The 21,241-nt window shown below is 39.4% G+C and overlaps 1 protein-coding gene and 1 long non-coding RNA gene across 3 annotated transcripts in view; both read right to left on the reverse strand.

Annotated features, from left to right (window-relative positions):
* Positions 1 to 19,853, reverse strand: part of SPAG6 (sperm associated antigen 6) — a 75,495-nt gene extending 55,642 nt beyond the window's left edge. Inside the window, exons 1-2 of one of the 2 annotated variants that reach the window (NM_001159312.1) lie at positions 19,685 to 19,853; positions 19,505 to 19,600 (exon numbers count right to left, since the gene is read on the reverse strand). In NM_001159312.1, coding sequence (NP_001152784.1) covers positions 19,505 to 19,600; positions 19,685 to 19,709 — 121 coding nt within the window. In that variant the 5' untranslated portion in view covers positions 19,710 to 19,853. The remainder of the gene's footprint in view (positions 1 to 19,504; positions 19,601 to 19,684) is intronic. The other variant, XM_084978699.1, reaches the window with a different exon arrangement.
* Positions 1 to 21,241, reverse strand: part of LOC146399544 (uncharacterized) — a 345,027-nt gene that overhangs the window by 258,852 nt on the left and 64,934 nt on the right. The gene's annotated exons all lie outside the window — the stretch shown is intronic.

Consider the following 21,241-nt stretch of genomic DNA (forward strand, 5'->3'; position numbering starts at 1 on the left):
TTTAAAGGAAGTACAAATATGTTTCATGTTATTTTTCCCTGATGATTCTGGTATTTTCTTTTTTCCTCAGTATATTTATGTGAAGGAAGCGGCTTATCATCTTTTGAAATGTAACTGAAAACTCAATCCATACTAGATTGTTCGACCTGGAACTTTGAATTTAATTTCAAGAGCTTTGAACATTTATGCTTCAAATTTTAAGGATGAATTTATCTGAATCTACAATATTTTTATTATTTTATTATTAGTTACCATATTATCTAATATACAAACCTCCCAATTTGGGATATCTTCAATTTGCCATTTCAGCAATAAGTATTTTAACACCAAAAAGCTATTTCTCTTGCCCATATACTTAAAGGAATTTTCAGTTTTACATATTTTCTCCTCCCCTCTTCTACTGCATCTGGCCCAGGAAAAATGGGGTCAACAAAATGACACACAATTCCTTTCCTCCTATTCCTGTATTCAACATCAAAGTTAGGCATCTACGCAGATGCTTTCTCATACTATTCCTATATTCCTTCATTCAGATAGTAATACAATAACAACTTTGAAAAACTTTAAATCTCTGAAACTATAAAAGTAAAAGCTAAAGTTTCCTTTTTTTTTTTTTTCCTTTTGTCTTTTTAGGGCCGAACCCATGGCATATGGAGGTTCCCAGGCTAGGGGTCAAATCGGAGCTACAGCTGCCAGCCACAGCCACAGCAACGCCAGATCCTTAACCCCCTGAGCAAGGCCAGGGTTGGAACCCGCAACCTCATGGTTCTTAGTCAGATTGTTTCTGCTGCGCCAAGACGGCAACTCCTAGTTTCTATGTTAAATATCTGTTTGAATAGTCATTCTTATTAGAGAAAATATTGCCCCCAATTTCCAGTCCTTAAATTGCCTCTTAGTGCTTCATAGTCATCAGTCCCCAGGGACATGTTTTTATCTCTTACATAGACCAAGCATTAAGACTTTGTTATTCTGATTGCAGGTTTTTTCTAAAAATACAGGTAATTATATAAGAAGAACTGAGGAAGGAAGGGAGGGAGAGAGGATGGGAGAGAGGAGGGAAAAGTGATGTGTACATAGCATAAAAAGAAAAATTTCGGAGTTCCCGTCATGGCGCAGTGGTTAACGAATCCGACTAGGAACCATGAGGTTGCGGGTTTGATCCTTGGCCTCGTTCAGTGGGTTACAGATCCGGCGTTGCCATGAGCTGTGGTGTAGGTTGCAGACGTGGCTCGGATCCCGCGTTGCTGTGGCTCTGGCGTAGCCGGCAGCTACAGCTCTGATTAGACCCCTAGCCTGGGAACCTCCATATGCCGCAGGAGCGGCCCAAAGAAATAGCAAAGGGACAAAAAAAAAAAAAAAAAAAAAAGAAAAATTTCCTTACTTGCCTGTCCATTAGGAATCCATGTTGACTGATCCTTGGTGAGTGAATGCATGAAAATGCAGAGTCCATAAATTACAGCAGTCTGAATAGCTGCTACAGTATCTGATAGACAGGGTCTCCAGTGAGCAGCTAATGGCCTCACTGGGGTCTCCACTGAAGGAGCCAACATATACTATTTAGTATTCTATCTAATAGCAAAAATAATCCATATATTGTACTTTAATATCTATAAAAAATCCTGTCTTCTCTGTATAAATTGATAAAATGGTTTGAAAATACTTCTGAAATGTAAATGTATAGGCTAAATCTTTACAATCTTCCCCACCCCTAACTTTACAGCTTTGACTTTCTTTTCTGTATTTCTTGTTCCAGTGCCATACTGGGGCCACTGCTTCTAATCCTTTGGTTGTAACGCTGTTATGCAAAAAACAAAAATTAAAAAAACCCTCCCTGATCCTGCCCACAGTCGTCCATTCAAAAAATAGACCAAGGTTTACCAAGTGGCAGGAAATAAGACCACATACATGAGTATGTGATCGCATAATCTCAAAAAATTAATAATCTGGTAGAAGAGTTTATAAAATAATCTCAAAATAATCAAAACTCTTTCCATTAATTCCTTGAATATAACATAGGCTGAATCATTTTAATTTTGAATGCCAACTGCACATATAATTCAGGGAAAAAATGGTCAAACATTTCTAAAGACAAAAAAAACCCTGGCTCATTCTCCAATTACATGTGTATGATTTATACACGTTACTTCAATCTGAGGGCTTTTTTTGTTTGTTTGTTTGTTTTTGTCTTTTTGCCATTTCTTGGGCTGCTCCCGCGGCATATGGAGGTGCCCAAGCTAGGGGTCGAATCAGAGCTGTAGCCGCCGGCCTACGCCAGAGCCACAGCAACGCCGGATCCGAGCCGTGTCTGCAACCTACACCACAGCTCCCTGCAACGCTGGATCCCCAACCCACTGAGCAAGGGCAGGGATTGAACCTGCAACCTCATGGTTCCTAGTCAGATTCATTAACCACTGCGCCACGACGGGAACTCCATGAGGTGTTTTATGAAGATATTTAACATCTCAAGTTTGTTCCATTAAAAACAAGTATCTGTAAACTAACCCTTTGGGTTCATTTAGGTCCTAGTAAAGATTTCTGGTTGCCCTAGTTACTTCTTTGTTTTTTTTTTGTTTGTTTGTTTGTTTTTTTGTCTTTTGTTGTTGTTGTTGTTGTTGCTATTTCTTGGGCCGCTCCCGTGGCATATGGAGGTTCCCAGGCTAGGGGTCCAATCGGAGCTGTAGCCACCAGCCTACGCCAGAGCCACAGCAACGCGGGATCCGAGCCACGTCTGCAACCTACACCACAGCTCATGGCAACGCCGGATTGTTAACCCACTGAGCAAGGGCAGGGATCGAACCCACAACCTCATGGTTCCTAGTAGGATTCGTTGACCACTGCACCGCAATGGGAACTCCTGTTGTTGTTTTTTAATTGAGGTAAAATATACATAACATTAAATTGACCATTTTAACCTTTTTAAGTATACATTTTCAATAACATTAAGTACTGTCACAATGTTGTGCAGCCCTCGCTATTATCATTTCCAGAACTTACTCTTCATTCCTAACAGCCACTCTATCCCAATTAAACAATAACTTCCTATTTCCCCTACTCCTAGCCTGTGATAGTTTATGTCTCTGTAACTTTGCCTATTTTGATACTTCATATAAGTGGAATCATACAATATTTGTCCTTTTTTGTCTGGTTTCTTTCACCTAGCATAGTGTTTTTAAGGTTCATCCATATTGTAGCATGTATCAAAATTTCATTCCTTTTCTAAGATTGAGTAATATCCCATTGTGAATATATATATTTTGTTTGTCTAGTCATGTGCTGGTAGACTGGGTTCTTTCCACCTTTGGCCTATTGTGAATAACGCCTCTGTGAACACTGGTGTGCAAGTATCCATCTGAGTCCTTGCTGTCAATTCTCTTGAGTATATACCTGGGAGTGTAATTGCTATACCAGTGGTAATTCTATGTTTAACTTTTTGAGAACTCTCAAACAATTTCCATAGTGGCAACACCATTTTGCATTTCCACCAGCAATACATGAGTTCCAATTTCTCCACATCCTCACCAATATTACACTGTGTTGTCACGGTTTATCATAGCCACCCTAATGTGTGTGAAGGGGCATCTCAGTGTGGTTTGACTTGCATTTTCCAAATGGCTGGTGATCCTGAGCTATTTTTCATGTGTTTATTGCCTATTTGTTTTATCTTCTTTGGAGAAATATAACCGATTTAAATCTTCAGCCCATTTTTGAAGTGGATTTTTTTGTTGGTGGTATTTGTAGCTCTTTACATTTTCTGAATATTAAGCTCTTATCAAATATATGCTTTGCAAGTTATTTTCTCCCATTCTGCGAGCTGTCTTTTCACTCTCCTGATAATGTACTTTGATGTCCCTCTTTGTTTTTTTAAACTTAAATGAAGTGATTTCTACTATATATATTTATACATTCTAATTTTATTCAAAATTACCGCAAACATAAAAAGATAAAGATTTATTATTATACATTTTACAAAGCCCTTAAAATTTTAAACTCCAACAATGTTTAATCTAAAATTATTATTGACATTCATGGTACAAATGTTTTATTAGGTCAGTTTCCCAAAACAATAGAAGTAAAAACAAAAATAAACCAATGAGTCCTAATCAAACTTAGAAGCTTAAGGAAAGGAAAACATTAAAAAAACAAACGAAGGCAACCTATGGAATGGGAGAAAATACTTTCGAATTATGCAACGAGGGCTTAATCTCCAAAATATACAACAACTCATACAACTCAACAGTAAAAAAAGAAGAAAAAAAAAAAAAAAAAAAAAAAAAAAGCTGAGAAATGGGCAAAAGACCCGAATAGACATTTCTCCAAAGAAAACATATGGATAGTCAACAGGCACATGAAAAAATGCTCAACATCACTAATTATCAGAGAAAAGCCAGTCAAAACTACAGTGAGGTACCACTTCACACAGGTCAGAATGGTTATCATTAGTAAGTCTACAAATAACAAATGCTGCAGAGGGTGTGGAGAAAAGGGAACCCTCCTACACTGCGGGTGGGAATGTAAATTGGTACAGCCATTATGGAAAACAGTATGGAGGTACCTCAGAAAACTAAATATAGAACTACCATATGATCCAGCAATCCCCCTCCTGGGCATATATCCAGACAAATCTTTCATGGAAAAAGATACATGCACCCATATGTTTGCAGCAGCGCTATTCACAATAGCCAAGACATGGAAGCAACCTAAATGTCCATTGATAGATGATTGGATTAAGAAGATGTGGTACATATAGACAATGGAGTACTGCTCGCTGTAAAAAAAATAATGCCATTTGCAGCAATATGGATGGAACCAGAGACTCTCATACTGAGTGAAGTCAGTCTGAAAGAGAAAGACAAATACCTTATGATTTCACTTATATCTGGAATCTAATATATGGCACAAATGAACCTATCTACAGAAAAGAAATTCATGGACTTGGAGAACAGACTTGTGGTTGCCGAGGGGAGAGGGACAGGAAGGTAGTGAGATGGACTGGGAGTTTGGGGTTAGTAGATGTAAACTATTGCATTTGGAGTGGATAAGCAATGAGATCTTCCTATAGCACAAGGAACTATATCTAGTCACTTGTGATGGACCATGATGGAGGATAATGTAAAAAAAAGAATGTATATATGTGTATAACTGGGTCACTTTGCTATACAGCAGAAATTAACAGAACACTGTAAATCAAGTATAATAAAAAGATTTTTAAAATAAAATGAAATTACATATATTCATTTACTATGAAACTGCTACTATCATTCATTTAAGTTTTGGAATAAGTGATTTCTTCATACAATTAACTAATACACAGCCAAGAATTCACTTTGGACCATCAGTGTTACTCAGGCATGCTGTTGGGGTCCAATTAAAATATAAAAGAAATGTCATGCTTTAGCAATAGAAAGAATCTTGCCCTACTTGTTATATGACTGCCTATGCTGAGAGATAACAAACTGAGGTAGTTAATAGCATGTACCTGGAGGGAGATTACTAGGTTGAAATCTGGACTCTGCCACTTCCTGGCTGTGGGCCTCAGTGAAATTACTCAACATCACTCTGTCTCAATTTCCTTATATGTAAAATGGTGACAAATTCTAGGACTACCTCAGAAAGTTGTTGTGAGATAAAATGAGTTAAGATTTCTAAAGTGCTAGAAAGATTAGTTGGGACAAAATAAATACCAATAAGTGCTTGATAAATAAAAGTGCTCTAAAGGAATCAATTTCCTATATTGACCATATTTTTCATCAACATTTTATTATTAATGCATTTTTATTTATTATTAGTATCATTATTATTATTTGCTTTTTAGGGCTGCACCCACCACATATGGAGATTCCCAGGCTATAGGTTGAATGAGAGCTGCAGCTGCCAGCCTACATCACAGCCACAGCAACACAGGATCCAAGCCACATCTGCAATCTACACCACAGGTGTAGATCCTTAACCCACTGAGCGAGGCCAGGGATTGAACCTGCATCCTCATGGATACTAGTCGCTGAGCTACAACGGGAACTCCCATTATTAACATATATGACATTATTTAATCAATACCTTCTATGGTAATGAAGAAATATTTATGTTGCATGGCCCGTAGATTGAGTTTTTCTACCATATATTTTAGAATTACTATGGAATGAATAATTTATAAACTATTCTTTTTTTTTTTTTTGCTATTTCTTGGGGCGCTCCAGCGGCATATGGAGGTTCCCAGGCTAGGGGTTGAATCGGAGCTGTAGCCACTGGCCTACGCCAGAGCCACAGCAACGCTGGATCCGAGCCGCATCTGCAACCTACACCACAGCTCACGGCAATGCTGGATAGTTAACCCACTGAGCAAGGGCAGGGACCGAACCCACAACCTCAGGGTTCCTAGTCGGATTCGTTAACCACTATGCCACGACGGGAACTCCTATACTATTCATTTAAGAAATATCTATACAAGAATATACAAGGTGTTAAAACACAATTGTCCCTGACCTCAAGGAACTCATAAAGGCATCATGAGAGATAAACACACACATTACAATGTGTGCAACGAAAGGAGTAGAGGATGCTCTGCAAACACAGAGCAGAGCACCTAACCCAGGCTTTGAGTGTCAGAGGGAAGGCAACTGACATCTAAATTGAGATCTGAAGGTTCTCAGGCAGATCATCTGCTGAAAAAATTGCAGGGAGTGGAGGGCGCAGGACGTAGAGTCCTCCAACCAGAAGGAACCACATAAATGAAGCTCAGAACCAAAAAGAGTTTGATATGCTGACAAAACTGAGAATGCAGTTTGACTAACAGTACAAGAGAGGAGAAAGGTGTTGGAGAATGATGGCTGAGATTAACAGAGACATAAGTCCTGAAGGGTCCAATGAACTATTTTAAGTATTTTGAATTCAATCTGAGCAATAATGTCAATGCAGTGACAGACAAAATTTGCACTTTGTAAAGAAGGATCACTCTGTTTACACTGGGGAGAAAGGATGAAAAGAGAGGAGATGGGAGGCAGGAAGACCACTTAGGAAGCTATTGTAGGAACCTAGGCCAGATGTGAAGACAGTGGGAGAGGAATAATGGGGAAAGGAAAAGAGAAATGTGAAAGATTTAAGGAGATATTTAGGAGATAAACTGATTATTGTGAAGAAGAGGGAGGAAACCGTGGTACTTCTAAGTTTCTGCCTTGGACAAGGGATGCATGATTGTTGTAGACTGTTGACGAAGCCATGATAAATCATACTGGTCTCAGCCCTAAAGTGGGAGGAGTAATGTGGCAAGAGACACAGCTGGAGAGATCACTTGGGACCAGAGAGAATTTGGCTATAGGTCAAATTAAGACTCTGAGATGTTGTTCTAAGTGAAACGGGAAGCCATGGGGAGATTTATTGTTTGCACCACTCACTCTCAGTGAAGTAAATAAATGAAAATAAAGGCTGAACAATTCCCAGGTCCACAATGTATAGCTGGGCAGGCTGTGGACTGCACAAATCCAGGGGATACCATTCACATAGATCATGATATAAACGGCCCTCCCGAAGTTGTGCAAAGCACAGAGGCCATCCTTGATTTTTATGTGGTTCCCTAGCCTGTTTTATAAAACTAAATGTCTTAACTCCTCAGTATAATAATAAAAAACATCTCTAGAGCAGTGTTTATGTTTTATACTTTTTTCTATTTCTCAAATTACCTAACACAGTCCTGAACACACAACTTTTATTTTCTATTTTTATTTTCATTTTTGTCTTTTTAGGGCCTCGCCCATTGGCATATGGAAGTTCCCAGGCCAGGGGGTGAATCAGAGCTGTAGCTGCTGGCCTAGGCCACAGACACAGCCACAGTAATGTGGGATCTGAGCCTCCTGTTCGACCTATACCACAGCTCACAGCTTAACCCACCAAGCAAGGCCAGGGATTGAACCTGTATCCTCATGGATATTGGGTTCATTACCACTGAGCCATGATGGGAACTCCACATCTAACTTTCATTGAAACACTCTGGGGTCTTGATTCTGGAAACCACCATCTTCACTGATTTTACTTAATAGTAAAAGCACTACCTACTCTCCTATTTCAGAGTAACTTCAATTAAACTTAACAGCTTTACTGTGACTTTATTTGTTCTACTTCTGTAATAAGTTATTTACATGTCTATATTTATACTGAAGCAAGTTTTATGACACTGATGAGTTTTAAGGCATGTTCTAATTTTCCTTAACTGGACTTTTGTCACTTGAAAATATTTGTATTCCTCCCTTGATTTTTTTTTTTTTAAAGTAAGAATTTTCAGGCTCTGATCTGATTTCCTTCAGCCTCTATGATTATATACCTCTGGCCACTACGCCTTCATCTGATTAATAATTAATAAATGTTGGCATCACATACCTATTTGTCTTGTTTTCTGTGAAACACTTTTTCACTGCCATAACTATAAAGTCAATTATGATTTTCGATGTTATATCCCTTACAACAAAAAGCCTTATAACTTATTTAAAGGGTCAGAATGAATCACAAAATGTATGTATAGTCTTTTATTTATTTATTTATTTATTTATTTATGTATTTTTTGGTCTTTTTGTCTTTTTGCCACTTCTTGGGCCGCTCCCCCGGCATATGGAGGTTCCCAGGCTAGGGGTCCAATCGGAGCTGTAGCCACCAGCCTACGCCAGAGCCACAGCAATGCGGGATCCAAGCCGCGTCTGCAACCTACACCACAGCTCACGGCAACGCCGGATCGTTAACCCACTGAGCAGGGGCAGGGACCGAACCCGCAACCTGATGGTTCCTAGTCGGATTCGTTAACCACTGCGCCACGACGGGAACTCCTGTACAGTCTTTTTAACGTAAAATTCAATTGTAAGGGTACATAATGGAAGAAACTCTTATGATCAAGAGTAATCTAGTTTCTCCTTTTAAATTTATTCTCATTATCTATAGTATCCTCTGAATTTTGTTTGGCGATTCGCTGTTATTTCAGTCATTTGTGAGTGAAAGGCCACCACACCTGACATATCATTGTTGAGTGGGGAGGGGTGACAGGAAGATGAGACAAAGACTTTCTCACTGGCAGCTAGTAATTCTACTAGGAGGGCAAGGAAGCACAGGATGTATTTATTTACTTATTTAACATACACTTATAGAGCTTTTACCAAGGGTCAGGTACTCCCCAGCCCCCGCCCAATTTACAAGTATTAACCCACAGATCCTCATTACAATCCTAGAGGTGGATGCTATCTCCAAGGTCCATGCCCTCCTGTTTCTCATCCCCAGTGTCAATCAGCCCATTTACCAGTGAAAACTGGCCCCTGTGCCAGGTTTAGAAGGCACACCATCTGTTGAAGTCATATTATTCTGCCATTAACATTATTGTAGGTCTCTTCCCTGATTACTGTATTAAACCAAAATTCCATTCATCTGGCCAGTGCAACTCTGACTCTTGACTAGGTCACAGCCACCACCATCTGTCCTACATGAGAGCTTTAAACTGAGTATGTAGAGCATAAAAGTTATGGCAAGTTCAACTTAACATGATACTTATATGATTAGAACTTACGTTTATAATTATATGAAGAGATACAAAATGGGCTTTTAGTTTTCAAATGAATATTTAAGTTTCACATATCCAAGCTTTTATTTTCAGCTAAGATCTCTCTCCTGAGCTCCAGAGCCCTAAATATCCAAACTTCTTACCATAGTCAGTGGCACACAGATCTCCCAGACACACTTCAAACTCACACCGTTACAGAGTGAAACCACCTCGTCCCTCTGCTGCTGTATCCCATCTCTGTTAATGATACTGCTTATTTGCCTAAGTAACCAGAAGCCTTGGAGTCATTTTGTTTGATTTTCTTTGGTTTTGTTTTTTTTGTCTTTTTGTCTTTTTGCCTTTTCTAGGGCCACTTCTGCAGCATATGGAGGTTCCCAGGCTAGGGGTCTAATCAGAGCTGTAGCCACCGGCCTACACCAGAGCCACAGCAACTTGGGATCCAAGCCGCATCTGCAACCTACACCACAGCTCACGGCAATGCTGGATCCTTAACCCACTGAGCAAGGCCAGGGATCGAACCAGAAACCTCATGGTTCCTAGTCGGATTTGTCAACCACTGCACCACGATGGGAACTCCTGATTTTCTAAAAGTCATTTTATCGCCAAAGCATAAAATCCTACCTTTCCTCAGGCAGTCCTTCATGCTTTTGCCCTTCCGAAGTTGACTCAACATTTATTGAGCACCCACACTGTACTGGGCTCTCTGCCAGATGGAGTTCTGTAATAACTTCTTTTTAAAAAATTTTTTGTAATTGAAGTATAATTTACAAGGTTGTGTTAGTTTCTGGTGTGCAGAACAGTGATTGAATTATACATATATACTATTTTTCATATTCTTTTCCATATGGTTTATTAAAGGATATTATATTGAATATAGTTCCTTGTCCTATACAGTAGGATATTATTTATCTATTTTACAAAAAGCAGTTAGTATCTACTAATCCCAAACTCCTAATTTATTCCTCCCCCACCCCTTTGATAATCATAAATTTGTTTTCTAGGTTTGAGCCTGCTTCTGTTTTGAAAATCAGTTCATTTGTGTCATATTTTAGAATCCACATATAAGTGATATCATATGGTATTTGTCTTTCTCTTTCTGACTTTCTTAGTATGATCATTTCTAGATCTATCCATGTTGCTGCAAATGGCATTATTTCATTCTTTTTTATGCCTGAGTAGTAGTCCATTGTATACAGACCATATCTTCTATTCCTCTGTTGCTGAACATTTAGGGTGCTTCCATATCTTGGCTATCATAAAAAAAAAGTGCTTCTATGAACACTGAGGTGCATGTATCTTTTGAATTAGTTTTCCTAGGAGTCATTTTGGAGTCATGCTCTCTCCTCACCTGCCCCTGTCCCCCTCCTCCCATTAAGTCACAAGTCCTGCAGAGCCCTTATCCAGCATAGCTGCTGTAGCAAAAATGGGCACCTGGTCTTCCTGATCCTATCTCAATCCCCTCCAATCTCTTCCCCATACCACTGTGAAAATCATCTCCCTATAACACCAAATGGATCCCTTCATCCCTCTAATTGATTTTTTCCAATGGTTTTCTATCAATTTCAGGATTAATCCAAACTTCAGATGAAGTCCTTCATAATTAGGCCTATTTTCCTCTCCAGCCACTGACCCTCCTCTTTCTTGTCCTGTTAACCATCCCCCTCACCCCCAGAAGGTCCAGTCATACCAAAATAACTGCCTTTTCTAAGGAGGACCACCTTTGCTCTGGCCTCTTTACCTTTACACATAATGTTCCCTTTACCAAAATGCAGTCTCCCTCTCCCCCTTCATCTACCAAACTCGTAGAAACAATTCAGCCAGTTATCTCCTCCTAGAAGTCTCCTATGACCAGCACCCCTCATTCCTAAAGCTTGGTGTGACGACCTTCCTATGTTTTTATGTATGTCTCTATATTAGACACTTATCAAAAAGCATTTTGTTCATTTATATCTCTCTCCACTAGCAAATAAGCTCTTTAAGGGCAAAGTCTATGCCTTCTATTTTTGCATGATCAGCATGTAAGCATGCATCTGCCACTTGCATTACACTCAGTAAATGTTTGTTGAATGATAAGTGAATAAACTGTGAAAATTAATGTGCAGTTTTCTCTTTTCAGGTAAATTTTAGTTAAAATATCAAAATGGATAATACATGGTCACATTTATTTTTGGGGGGAACATAAGGTCAGGTACATAAATGTCACTATTATCATAATTTCATAGAGGTTTAAGAAACTCACATGAGTCATTTAAACTACCCTCTCACCTAAAATCATCCCACATAAATATAATTCTATTTTAATGTAAAAGTCTTCTAGATAGCTGAAAATTTTAAATTAGTCCTATCTTCTCTTTTACAATATATACCTATTACACCCATCTTCCTGGAGAAGATGGAATGTCTGGCAATGGAGTTAGTACAGGGAATAGAGAGGACAGTTCTAAAAGGGTTGCCTGGAGTTCCTGTCGTGGTGCAGTGGTTAACGAATCCAACTAGGAACCATGAGGTTGCGGGTTCGATTCCTGGCCTTGCTCAGCGGGTTAAGGATCTGGTTGCCATGAACTGTGGTGTAGGTTGTAGGCGCGGCTCGGATTCTAAAAGGGTTGCCTGCTCCAAGGGATTTCATGGGCAATATTTGAAGAGGAAAGTTTTGAGAGCAATCAGTTCAAAAATCTATCTTTAGACAAAGTTTTTTGTTTTATTCATACTCTACCTACCTTAAATATTTTCAAGACACTCTAAAAGATATGGACACACCTGCTGTATAGCACAGGGAAGTATATCCAATCCCTTGTGATGGAACATGCTGGAGGACAATATGAGAAAAAGAATGTATGTATGTATAACTGAGTCACTTTGCCATATAGCAGAAACTGACACTACACTGTAAATCAACTGTAATAAAATTTTTAAATAAAAGTAAATAAAACAAATGGACACAAAGATAATAATTAAGAGCCATATGTGGAGAGAGGGGCTAGGTTTTTTTTTTTTCTTTTTTTTTTGAGTCAGAAACATACTTTAGGGATAGTTGCTACAATTGAACTCTGAATGCAGCACTGAATTTTGTGTTAGCAAAAGTAAAAACAGAACCACTTTGTGAAACAAAAGGAAGCAGGAACAAGTTTTTTGTTGTTGTTGTTGTTGTTCGTCCTTGTTTTTTTCCTGAAATCACATCTAGGCCCGGCTTGACACGTAATAGTTGATAAAGTCTGGTTGAATAAGAGTCTACCTTGGAGTTCCTACTGGGCTCCAAGTGTCTGTGAGGATGTGGATTCCATCCCTGGCCTCACTCAGAGGGTTAAGGATCCAGCATTACCACAAGCTGTGGTGTAGGCCGAAGGTGTAACTCAGACCTGGTGTTGCTGTGGCTGTGGCATAGGCTGGCAGCTGCAGCTCTGATTCGACCCCTAGCCTGAGAAATTCCATATGCCACAGGTTTAGGTGTAAAAAGAAAAAAAAATAAAGAGTGTATCTTTATATTTTAAAACTTAACAACAAAATGGACAATACCTTCAATGATTTTAAAAGTTACAGGAAAGTCTAAGTATGTTTTTTTTTTTTTTCTTTTGCGGCTATACCCATGGCATATGGAAGTTCCCAGCCAAGGACTGAATCCGAACTGCAGTTGTGACTTACACCACAGCTGGGGCAACACCAGATCCTTAACCCACTGTGCTAATAGCAGGAACTCTGTGTCTATTTTTAAATAAACCCTCACACACACACACACACACACACACACACACACACACGTATATTATTAGACTAATTCTACAAAAACATTTCTATGGAAAACTAACATAATCTAGTGTATGTATATAATTCAAGAGTGATTCTAATTTGACAAAGAGATGGACCTGAGAACATACAGAAATGTGGAGAGAGATAACTTCCTTTGGAGACACATGCACACATACATTACTTGTTTCCACCTAGATTTTTAACAGAACTTTAATAAACAATAAATTTAAAATTGAGCCACCCTTATAAAAGAAAACCTGGGGTGTATGGAAAATCCAGTATTTCACTTTGAAGACTAGGAAAATCCGACGTGTTCAGATGGACCATCCCACCCACTACCAGGCAAGGCCAATTTTTATCTCAAGGTACACCCTGAATTTCTTCTAGGGCCAGTACATCTACTCAATAGAAATCCCAAAGTTCTGCCCCTGATGAACACAGAAAAAAAGTCCTTTACACAAAGTGTGAGTAAATAAAGAACAAAGAGAAGTGTCAAGTACACACTCATGTCAATCAACCAACCAATATTAAGGGCTTCCCTCTTCACTGTGCTCTAGCTCACATGTTCTCGAAAAGCCCAGGAGAGCAGGCAGTCAGCCACCCCAGGCTCTGACCAAGTCTCCGCAGCACTCCTCCTGATAACGGCGAGTTTCAGTCCAGGAGCTCTCAAGTACTCTCCTGGTTCGCAACTTCCAAAGCATTACATGCTTTCCCCAGGTGCTTTTAAAGACTTTCTGGTTTGATAAGGCTTTTTCTTAGAAGCCAGAGGAAGCCAAAAGGTTTTTAGAGCTCTGAGGCCAATTTAAGCCCTAAATACAACTTTCCCTCCCTCAAAGCTCCAGGCGTATCAAAATGAGTCCTCTGCACCAGGCTGCCACTCAGTACCTCGTAGTGGCGCTCCGGCAGACCTTGAAGGCACTTACGCACAATTGCTGGACAGTCATTGGTACCCAAAGGCCTAAACAGATGACTTGATGTTACAGTTAACATTGAGGTTTATTCAAACTCCTAGAACATCTAGGAATAGTGTCCTAAAACCTCTGAGGGAACACAGAGAGAGCACAAGGTCAGACAGCAATTAAGAAACAGATTCCAGGAGTTCCCGCCGTGGCTCAGTGGTTAATAAATCCGACTAAGAACCATGAGGTTGCAGGTTCGATCCCTGGCCTTGCTCACTGGGTTAAGGATCCGGTGTTGCCGTGAGCTGTGGTGTAGGTTGCAGACATGGCTCAGATCCCGCATTGCTGTGGCTCTGGTGTAGGCCAGCGACTACAGCTCCGAATGGACCCCTAGCCTGGGAACCTCCATATGCCGGGGGAACGGCCCAAGAAATGGCAAAAAGATGAAAAAAGAAAAAAGAAAAAAAAAAAAAAGAAACAGATTCCAGTCCCAGTTTGGGAACTAACTCACTTTGTGATAAGGGCAATTCTCCAACCTTCTTTGGGCTTAAACCACACTGAAGAAGATACCCACTGTAACAAACCAAGCTGTGAGAAAAATCTAACTTTTAAGAGATGTGAAAACACACAAATATTTACTCCTTCCTTCATGTTCCTTTAACATGTTGAACATCTGCTCTATCCAAGCATTATGCTAGGCATGGAGTTTTCATTAGCTGAGAAAGCAGAAACTAAGTCATTACAATCGTGATAAGGACTATGAAAAGGAAATATTAGAATCAAAGAAAGTTAAATCAAAAGACTCAACTCATTGTGAGCCTCAAGGACGGTTTCCCTGAGGAATCAACATCTACCCAGAGCCATGAGGAACAAGCAGAAATTCAGCAGGCAAAGAAATGTAGGAAAAGGTTCAAGTCAGAGGAGCAAAGGCCTTGGAAAAACATCCAAATGCAAAGTGTTTTTAGGAAACAAATACATTTTCAAAAACTTTTTTTTTTCTTTTTTTGCTTTTTAGAGCCATACCTGCAGCATATGGAGGTTCCCAGGCTAGGGGTTCACTCAGAGCTATAGCTGCTGGCCTATGCCACAGCCACTGCAATGCCAGATCTGAGCCAGGTCTTTGACCTACACCACAGCTCACAGCAACGCCAGATCCTTAATCCACGGAGCGAGGCTAGGGATGGAACCAGAGTCCTTATGGATCCTAGTTGGATTCGTTTCTGCTGTGCCACAATGGAAACTCCTACTTTTCAAAAACTTTTAATCTGTGACATTAAAATTTAACCCACAAAACTTGCCATTCCAAAAACCCACACTTTCAGGTTCATCTATAATTTGGATTTTTCTTTTTAATCATTCAGCTTTTCCTAAGCAAACAGTGAGATTCTAGTCCTGGTTGTATTATTTTCTACCTAGGTACCAATGCTTAGATAACAAAACAGATAAATGTCCTTATAGGAACAATAATTTGGAACACAATAAAATTCTGAAAAATCTTGTTTTTAGGACATATTGTTAGGTACATACAAGTTCTGAATTTTTAATATTCCCTGGAATATTTTCCACTTAAGTATGTGTTAAAAAACAAACTTTATCCCTATCCTTAAAAAAAGTGCTTTGAATTAATTATCATACAGTCACAACAAGACTTTTTTATATTGACAAAATACATCAAATTTAAATAGCATAATTGGTTAAGTTTTTTTAAATTGCTTTATTAATTAACTTTGCGGTCCTAATATTCTTGGGACCAGTAGTTCTTATAGGAGAATCATGGTGCATATACCTCCCATGTTATATTTTAAATACACCATAAATGCTTAAGAGGTTTTTCCTTCTCATAGCTATTAACTGAAGTGCTAGATCATTAATCTAAAGATTTTCACCCTGCTCCAGATACATGTAATTTCAAATAATTTTATGTCAACATATATTACTTATTTTCTTGAATTGTAAACCAAATTAGTTGCATAAAGTGTCAGTCAAACTTTTCTATTCCTACACTTCTGAAAATGAACTGAAAACAACTGATTTTCCATGTTTATTGTTTGGCTATAGGTTATAAGAAATACATTACAAAGTATTATTTTAAACTTTATCCCCACTTTTCTTATATAAAAAGCTGCTTCAGAGGTTTATGTGGCTAGGCAGTTTTAAAATCATGTTCTTGGAGCTTTTATTAGCTTATTTTAAAAACCTCCAAAACAACCTAAGAGTGGCCTGGTACTCCAATATACTAGAAAACACCTTTCTTATATTTTATAACAATCACCTGCAATTGCTGAAATTCCACAGTTGGTACAAGTAATGATGTATTATCTCTACCACTGCAGTCATATGTTACTAATTATTCAAAGAAAGGAAGTATCCAAATTCATCTTTAAATAGCTGCAAGACATGGCTCAAACACATAGAGTCTGAGGATGCATAAAGAGATTTTATAACAAACATGAAACTTTTTAATGTTATCATGTATATTCTTTTGATTTAGAAGAAACGAACTCTCAATGAGAAAAAAACAACTTAGGTTACAGATACATTGCACACAGCTCTTTCTAGTAACAATTTTGATTAGAACTCACTTATTTTTGTCCAAATACACTGAAGAAGATAATTTGCAACACTTTGTTTTTGCTTTAAATTATGTTGGACATATTTAATAAAGTAAAAACTGTCATTAGCACATCAAAAACACAATGAAAAAGATCAGAGATTTTAAATTGAAATAAAATTCCGTTGATAATTTTCATCTTTAAGATTCCTTCCACACTGAATTTAAAAATTCCTAACAAGTGAACTACTGATTTATCATGATGTCTATATGGAATTTTTTTTACATTATTTTGGACCCATGATACATATTTATTTAAATAGTTTATTAGGGGAGAAAAGTATGAAAATAAAACAAAACCCTTCAAGGTATATGGACAGTTATGTCAAAGTCAGGAATAAAATGTATTGGTATCTTATACTACCAAAATGAAGTCATTTAAAAAAAAAGCTTGATTAAAATATATAATATATGTACACACATTAGGCTCATTCAAAAGCATTTTTAAATCCATGGTGATTTAAAAAAAATAATAAACCATATGAGTGGTTAAATTGACTATTAACAGAAGGTTTCATAACAAAGCTTACAGGTTTTTTTTTAATTAAAAGAATAATATATTGAAATATTCTCTCTATTTAAAGTTATGAAAAGGGTGCTCAAGTTGAACTTAAATAACATCAAATATGTCAAAATAAGTTCCTCGGGGAAAAGGAAAATATTACAATTTGATCAAGATATGAGTCAAGTGCAGACAATTTCAAAACATTAAGTTATATACCTTTTCTTTCCCATTCCTTCATAATCCAGACAAACTGGAAATAGGTGGCTATTTAAGAATGTCATATCTAAATCACTTATACTTTGATGATGACTTAGCCTGTTTGGATTGATTAAATTCTATAATATATTCTACATTGTACACCTATGGGAAGAGATAATTTGTCACTATTACACTAAAACATGATATTCTGTATTTTAAGTTTTATCTGTATGTTTTATTTTAGTATCAAATTTCTAAAAGAACACCAATTTCCCTTTTTTTTAAAAAAACATGTTTTATTTTAACTGTATATATACCGTCCAGAAAATTAAATATTTATAAATAGCAAGAGTCCATTCACAAAGACCATTGAGCAGGACAGAAAGGGGAAAAAAATCTAAAAAATAAGTGCATTCAAAAAATGTAATACTTACTAATAAAGTTTAAATAGTGTATGTAAAACACTGTGTGTCAGCACTCTTCTGGGAACTTTGAGCATACAGGCATGCACACAAGCGCACACACACAACACACACACATGCAGAAGAAAACTAATCCATGTGAAACAACTGTAGAACAAAAGATAATCAACTTTGAAAATTTCAAAATGGAGAACAGATTAGTGGCTGCCCAGGGTTAGGGACAAGAAAGAAGTAGGTGTGCTTATAAAAAGATATCACAAGGGATCTTTGTGGTGATAAAAGTATCTTGACTACAGTGGTGATGGGTATGCAACAATACAAAATTGTATAGAAATAAACACACACACACTTAAAGTACAAGTAAAAGTGGGGAAAACAAAAAACTGATGGATTTTTATCAATGTCAATATTCTGGTTGTGATATCATACTACAGTTTTGAGGTACATGAGATCTCTTTCTTATTTCTTACCACTGCATGTGAATCTACAATTATCTCAAAATTAAGTTTCTGAAATGATTATAAAATACTTTGTTTTAAATATACCCCCCAAATAAAAATATGCAGTGAATACACACCAGAATCCCTCCCAGTGACAAAAGAAATTACCATCTAGGCACAGTAATAATTCCCCTTAAAGAAACCCAGAAAAAACATTATGTCTAAACATTCCTGCCCTGAAAATATGTTCTTAATTTTCTTCTAATTTCACATTCATTTACATGAGTTTTAAAGATCACGTCCTATAAATTGAAGATTTGTCATGACACAGCGATAAAATACTACCTTCAGATGGTGGTGGAATCTGGAGAGACAGACAAGAGGTGGGGGGGTTCCACCATCATCTTCTCTGTTTATGTTAAAAGATAACAAACAAAACACAAAAACACATACACATACACTCTTCCTCTCCCTATAGAGTCTACATGACTATGAACTGAGAGGAGGAATAACAGCACCATAAGGATTTCTCAAAGCTAGGTCTCAGCCTACTTTGAACATCTTGGAAAATATACTCAAGCATATCTTTGCTCTTTCACTAATGCAAGGCGAGAAATAACGTGTCAACCACCCTGAAATTCCTTTAGGGTGACAAAGTCAAGTCAAAGGTGATTAAAGGCAGGGCATTAGGATAAAACGGATCTGATTAGGATAGATTCGCATTCACGCAAAATAACTTCCAGGCAATTCTTAAGGTCTTGACTTTCTGATATTTGCCTGGTTGCGATAAAGAAGGAAATAGGGGCGTCGGCCCCCCTCTCACACCAATCTGGAAACTACATCCGCAAAGATCCGCTAAAGAGACCAAACACTTCTACAGCCTCTGAGGTGGACTGGAGGAATTTAGGGACGCCGATTCTCCCATCCCCATCCTTCCGCTCCGCAACATCTCAGCCGGCAGGGGAGCCGGGCGACGGGAACCAGGGTCTAGGCTAGGCCAGGGGGCACTGGGAGACGAGGAGCCAGGGATACAGGGTGAGGGAGCCCGGGGTGACTAGGGGCTGGATGTGCGGGGCGAAGCCGAGGGACCCAGGGATGCGGGGCGACCGGCGAGGCCAGGGGCGCGGAGCAACGCGGGTTCGGGGTGAGGGCTCACCGGCATTCTGCAGCGTCTCGATGTTCTGGGGTCTGGTCGCCAGCTCTGCCACCATCTGCACGAACTGGGTCCGCGCTTTCTGATACTGCTCAAACACTGCGGGGAGAGACACGCTGGAGCGCGCCGCCGCCCGCTGTCCCCCGGGGACCCGCCGCCACCCGTCGGGGCGCCCGGGCCTACCTTGCAGCACTTGCCTCTGACTCATGGCGCCCGCGGTTCGGCGCCGGCCACCGGCTCGGCGGTGACGCGGGTCGTCTGCTCCCGGCCTGTGACTTCGCGGAGGGGGCGACCGCGGCGACCACTCGGCCTCCGACGGGAGCCGGTTCTCTCTGTGTACCCGCGTCTCCGGGCAACCGACCGGAACCGGAACGCGGCCGTTTCGCGGCAACGGCAGGTCCGGGCGTGACGTCACGGCGCGGTGCCCTCGAGCCCCGAGCCGTCGGCAGCCAGGATGGGACTCTGCGTGCCGGGCTCCCATACGTGCGGCACTCGCCCGGCCAGAGCGGGAGCCGCGCGCCGTCGAGGGTCACCACCCTGAAGGTACAGGCATCCGCCTGGAGGTCGGGAGCTTCAAAACCCAACCCAGACCCGCGTAGTTTCCTGACTGCGGCAGGTCCGGGGGGAGCCCCGCGCGCCCAGAAAACCCGGTTCAAGTGCGCGAGACAGCAAAGTGCGGCGATGGAGTCACCTAGGCTTTGATAGTGGAGAAAAATCCCACATGTGACATTGTGTAATCTGAGAAATACATTACTGTCAGTGCAAATTGAAAACCAAATATTTCCCCCTTTAGTCCAGCTTTTATATACCTGGCATTTCAGGCTTCAGGATTCCTGGAGGGTCAAGACAAGTACGTTCATACTATATGAATTAGTTCATAATTATGCTCTATGGATAGCATTTAATCGGAACTCACAGAGAATCAGTGAGAAAAGTAGATAAGTAAACAGTATGATAAGTCTCCTATCTTCCATTACTTTCTCCAATTACTATTAACTTTGCTGTTTCCTCACTTTTAGATGATTTTTAAACATTTAGTCTTTGTCTTTTAAATTTAGGCTTCGTTTTTTTTTCCCCCCGTGAAGGACATTTCCAAAAGAAAGGGAGAGGGAATCTTTACCTGCAAAGTCTTGATTCACATTATCTTAGCCAGACTTCCCTAGCTTACATGACTTTAACTCCAGACTACTTGACTTTTGTTCAAAGAAGCTGGGTCTATCATTGGTTTCCAGCTTGTCTGAAAACTGTATACCCCATGTTTCAATGACAGGTGTCAACCTTAAACGTTTCTCCATCAGAAATTGTTTCATCAGGTGTCAAATTGGCAGCTAGTCACAGCTGCTGCTGAGTAGTGCCAAGACAGTGAAGCTCTTGATATCTCTTCTTTAATAGAAAGGATCATACATACTTAGCTGGTTCTCATATTTGGGGTGAGTCCTATATAATAATCTTTGAAATCTCATTCTCATGTGAGCTCTCTGGACATTGTAATTTGTGAAGCCCCAAATAGTTGTGGAATGGACCAACAACCAGAGAGAGGAATAAGTATGCTCAGCTGGGTCCCTGCTACCCCCAGAACAGGTGCATGTGTTTGCTCTGCAACTTAGAAACCAATGATAGCCACAATCCTTTTACCTAACTCTGAAGCATAGTTTCACAGTGATAACCACATTTCCCTAAGGAAGCATGTCCTTTAAAATTAAAGCTTTTGTGTGTCCCAATTTAGGGATGTGGGGGGAA

Source organism: Sus scrofa, chromosome 10 (assembly GCF_054392235.1).
Source record: "Sus scrofa isolate SSC_HxYL_T2T_F1_AM1 chromosome 10, Sscrofa_HxYL_maternal_Yorkshire_Landrace_v2.0, whole genome shotgun sequence".
NCBI classification, from domain to species: domain Eukaryota; kingdom Metazoa; phylum Chordata; class Mammalia; order Artiodactyla; family Suidae; genus Sus; species Sus scrofa.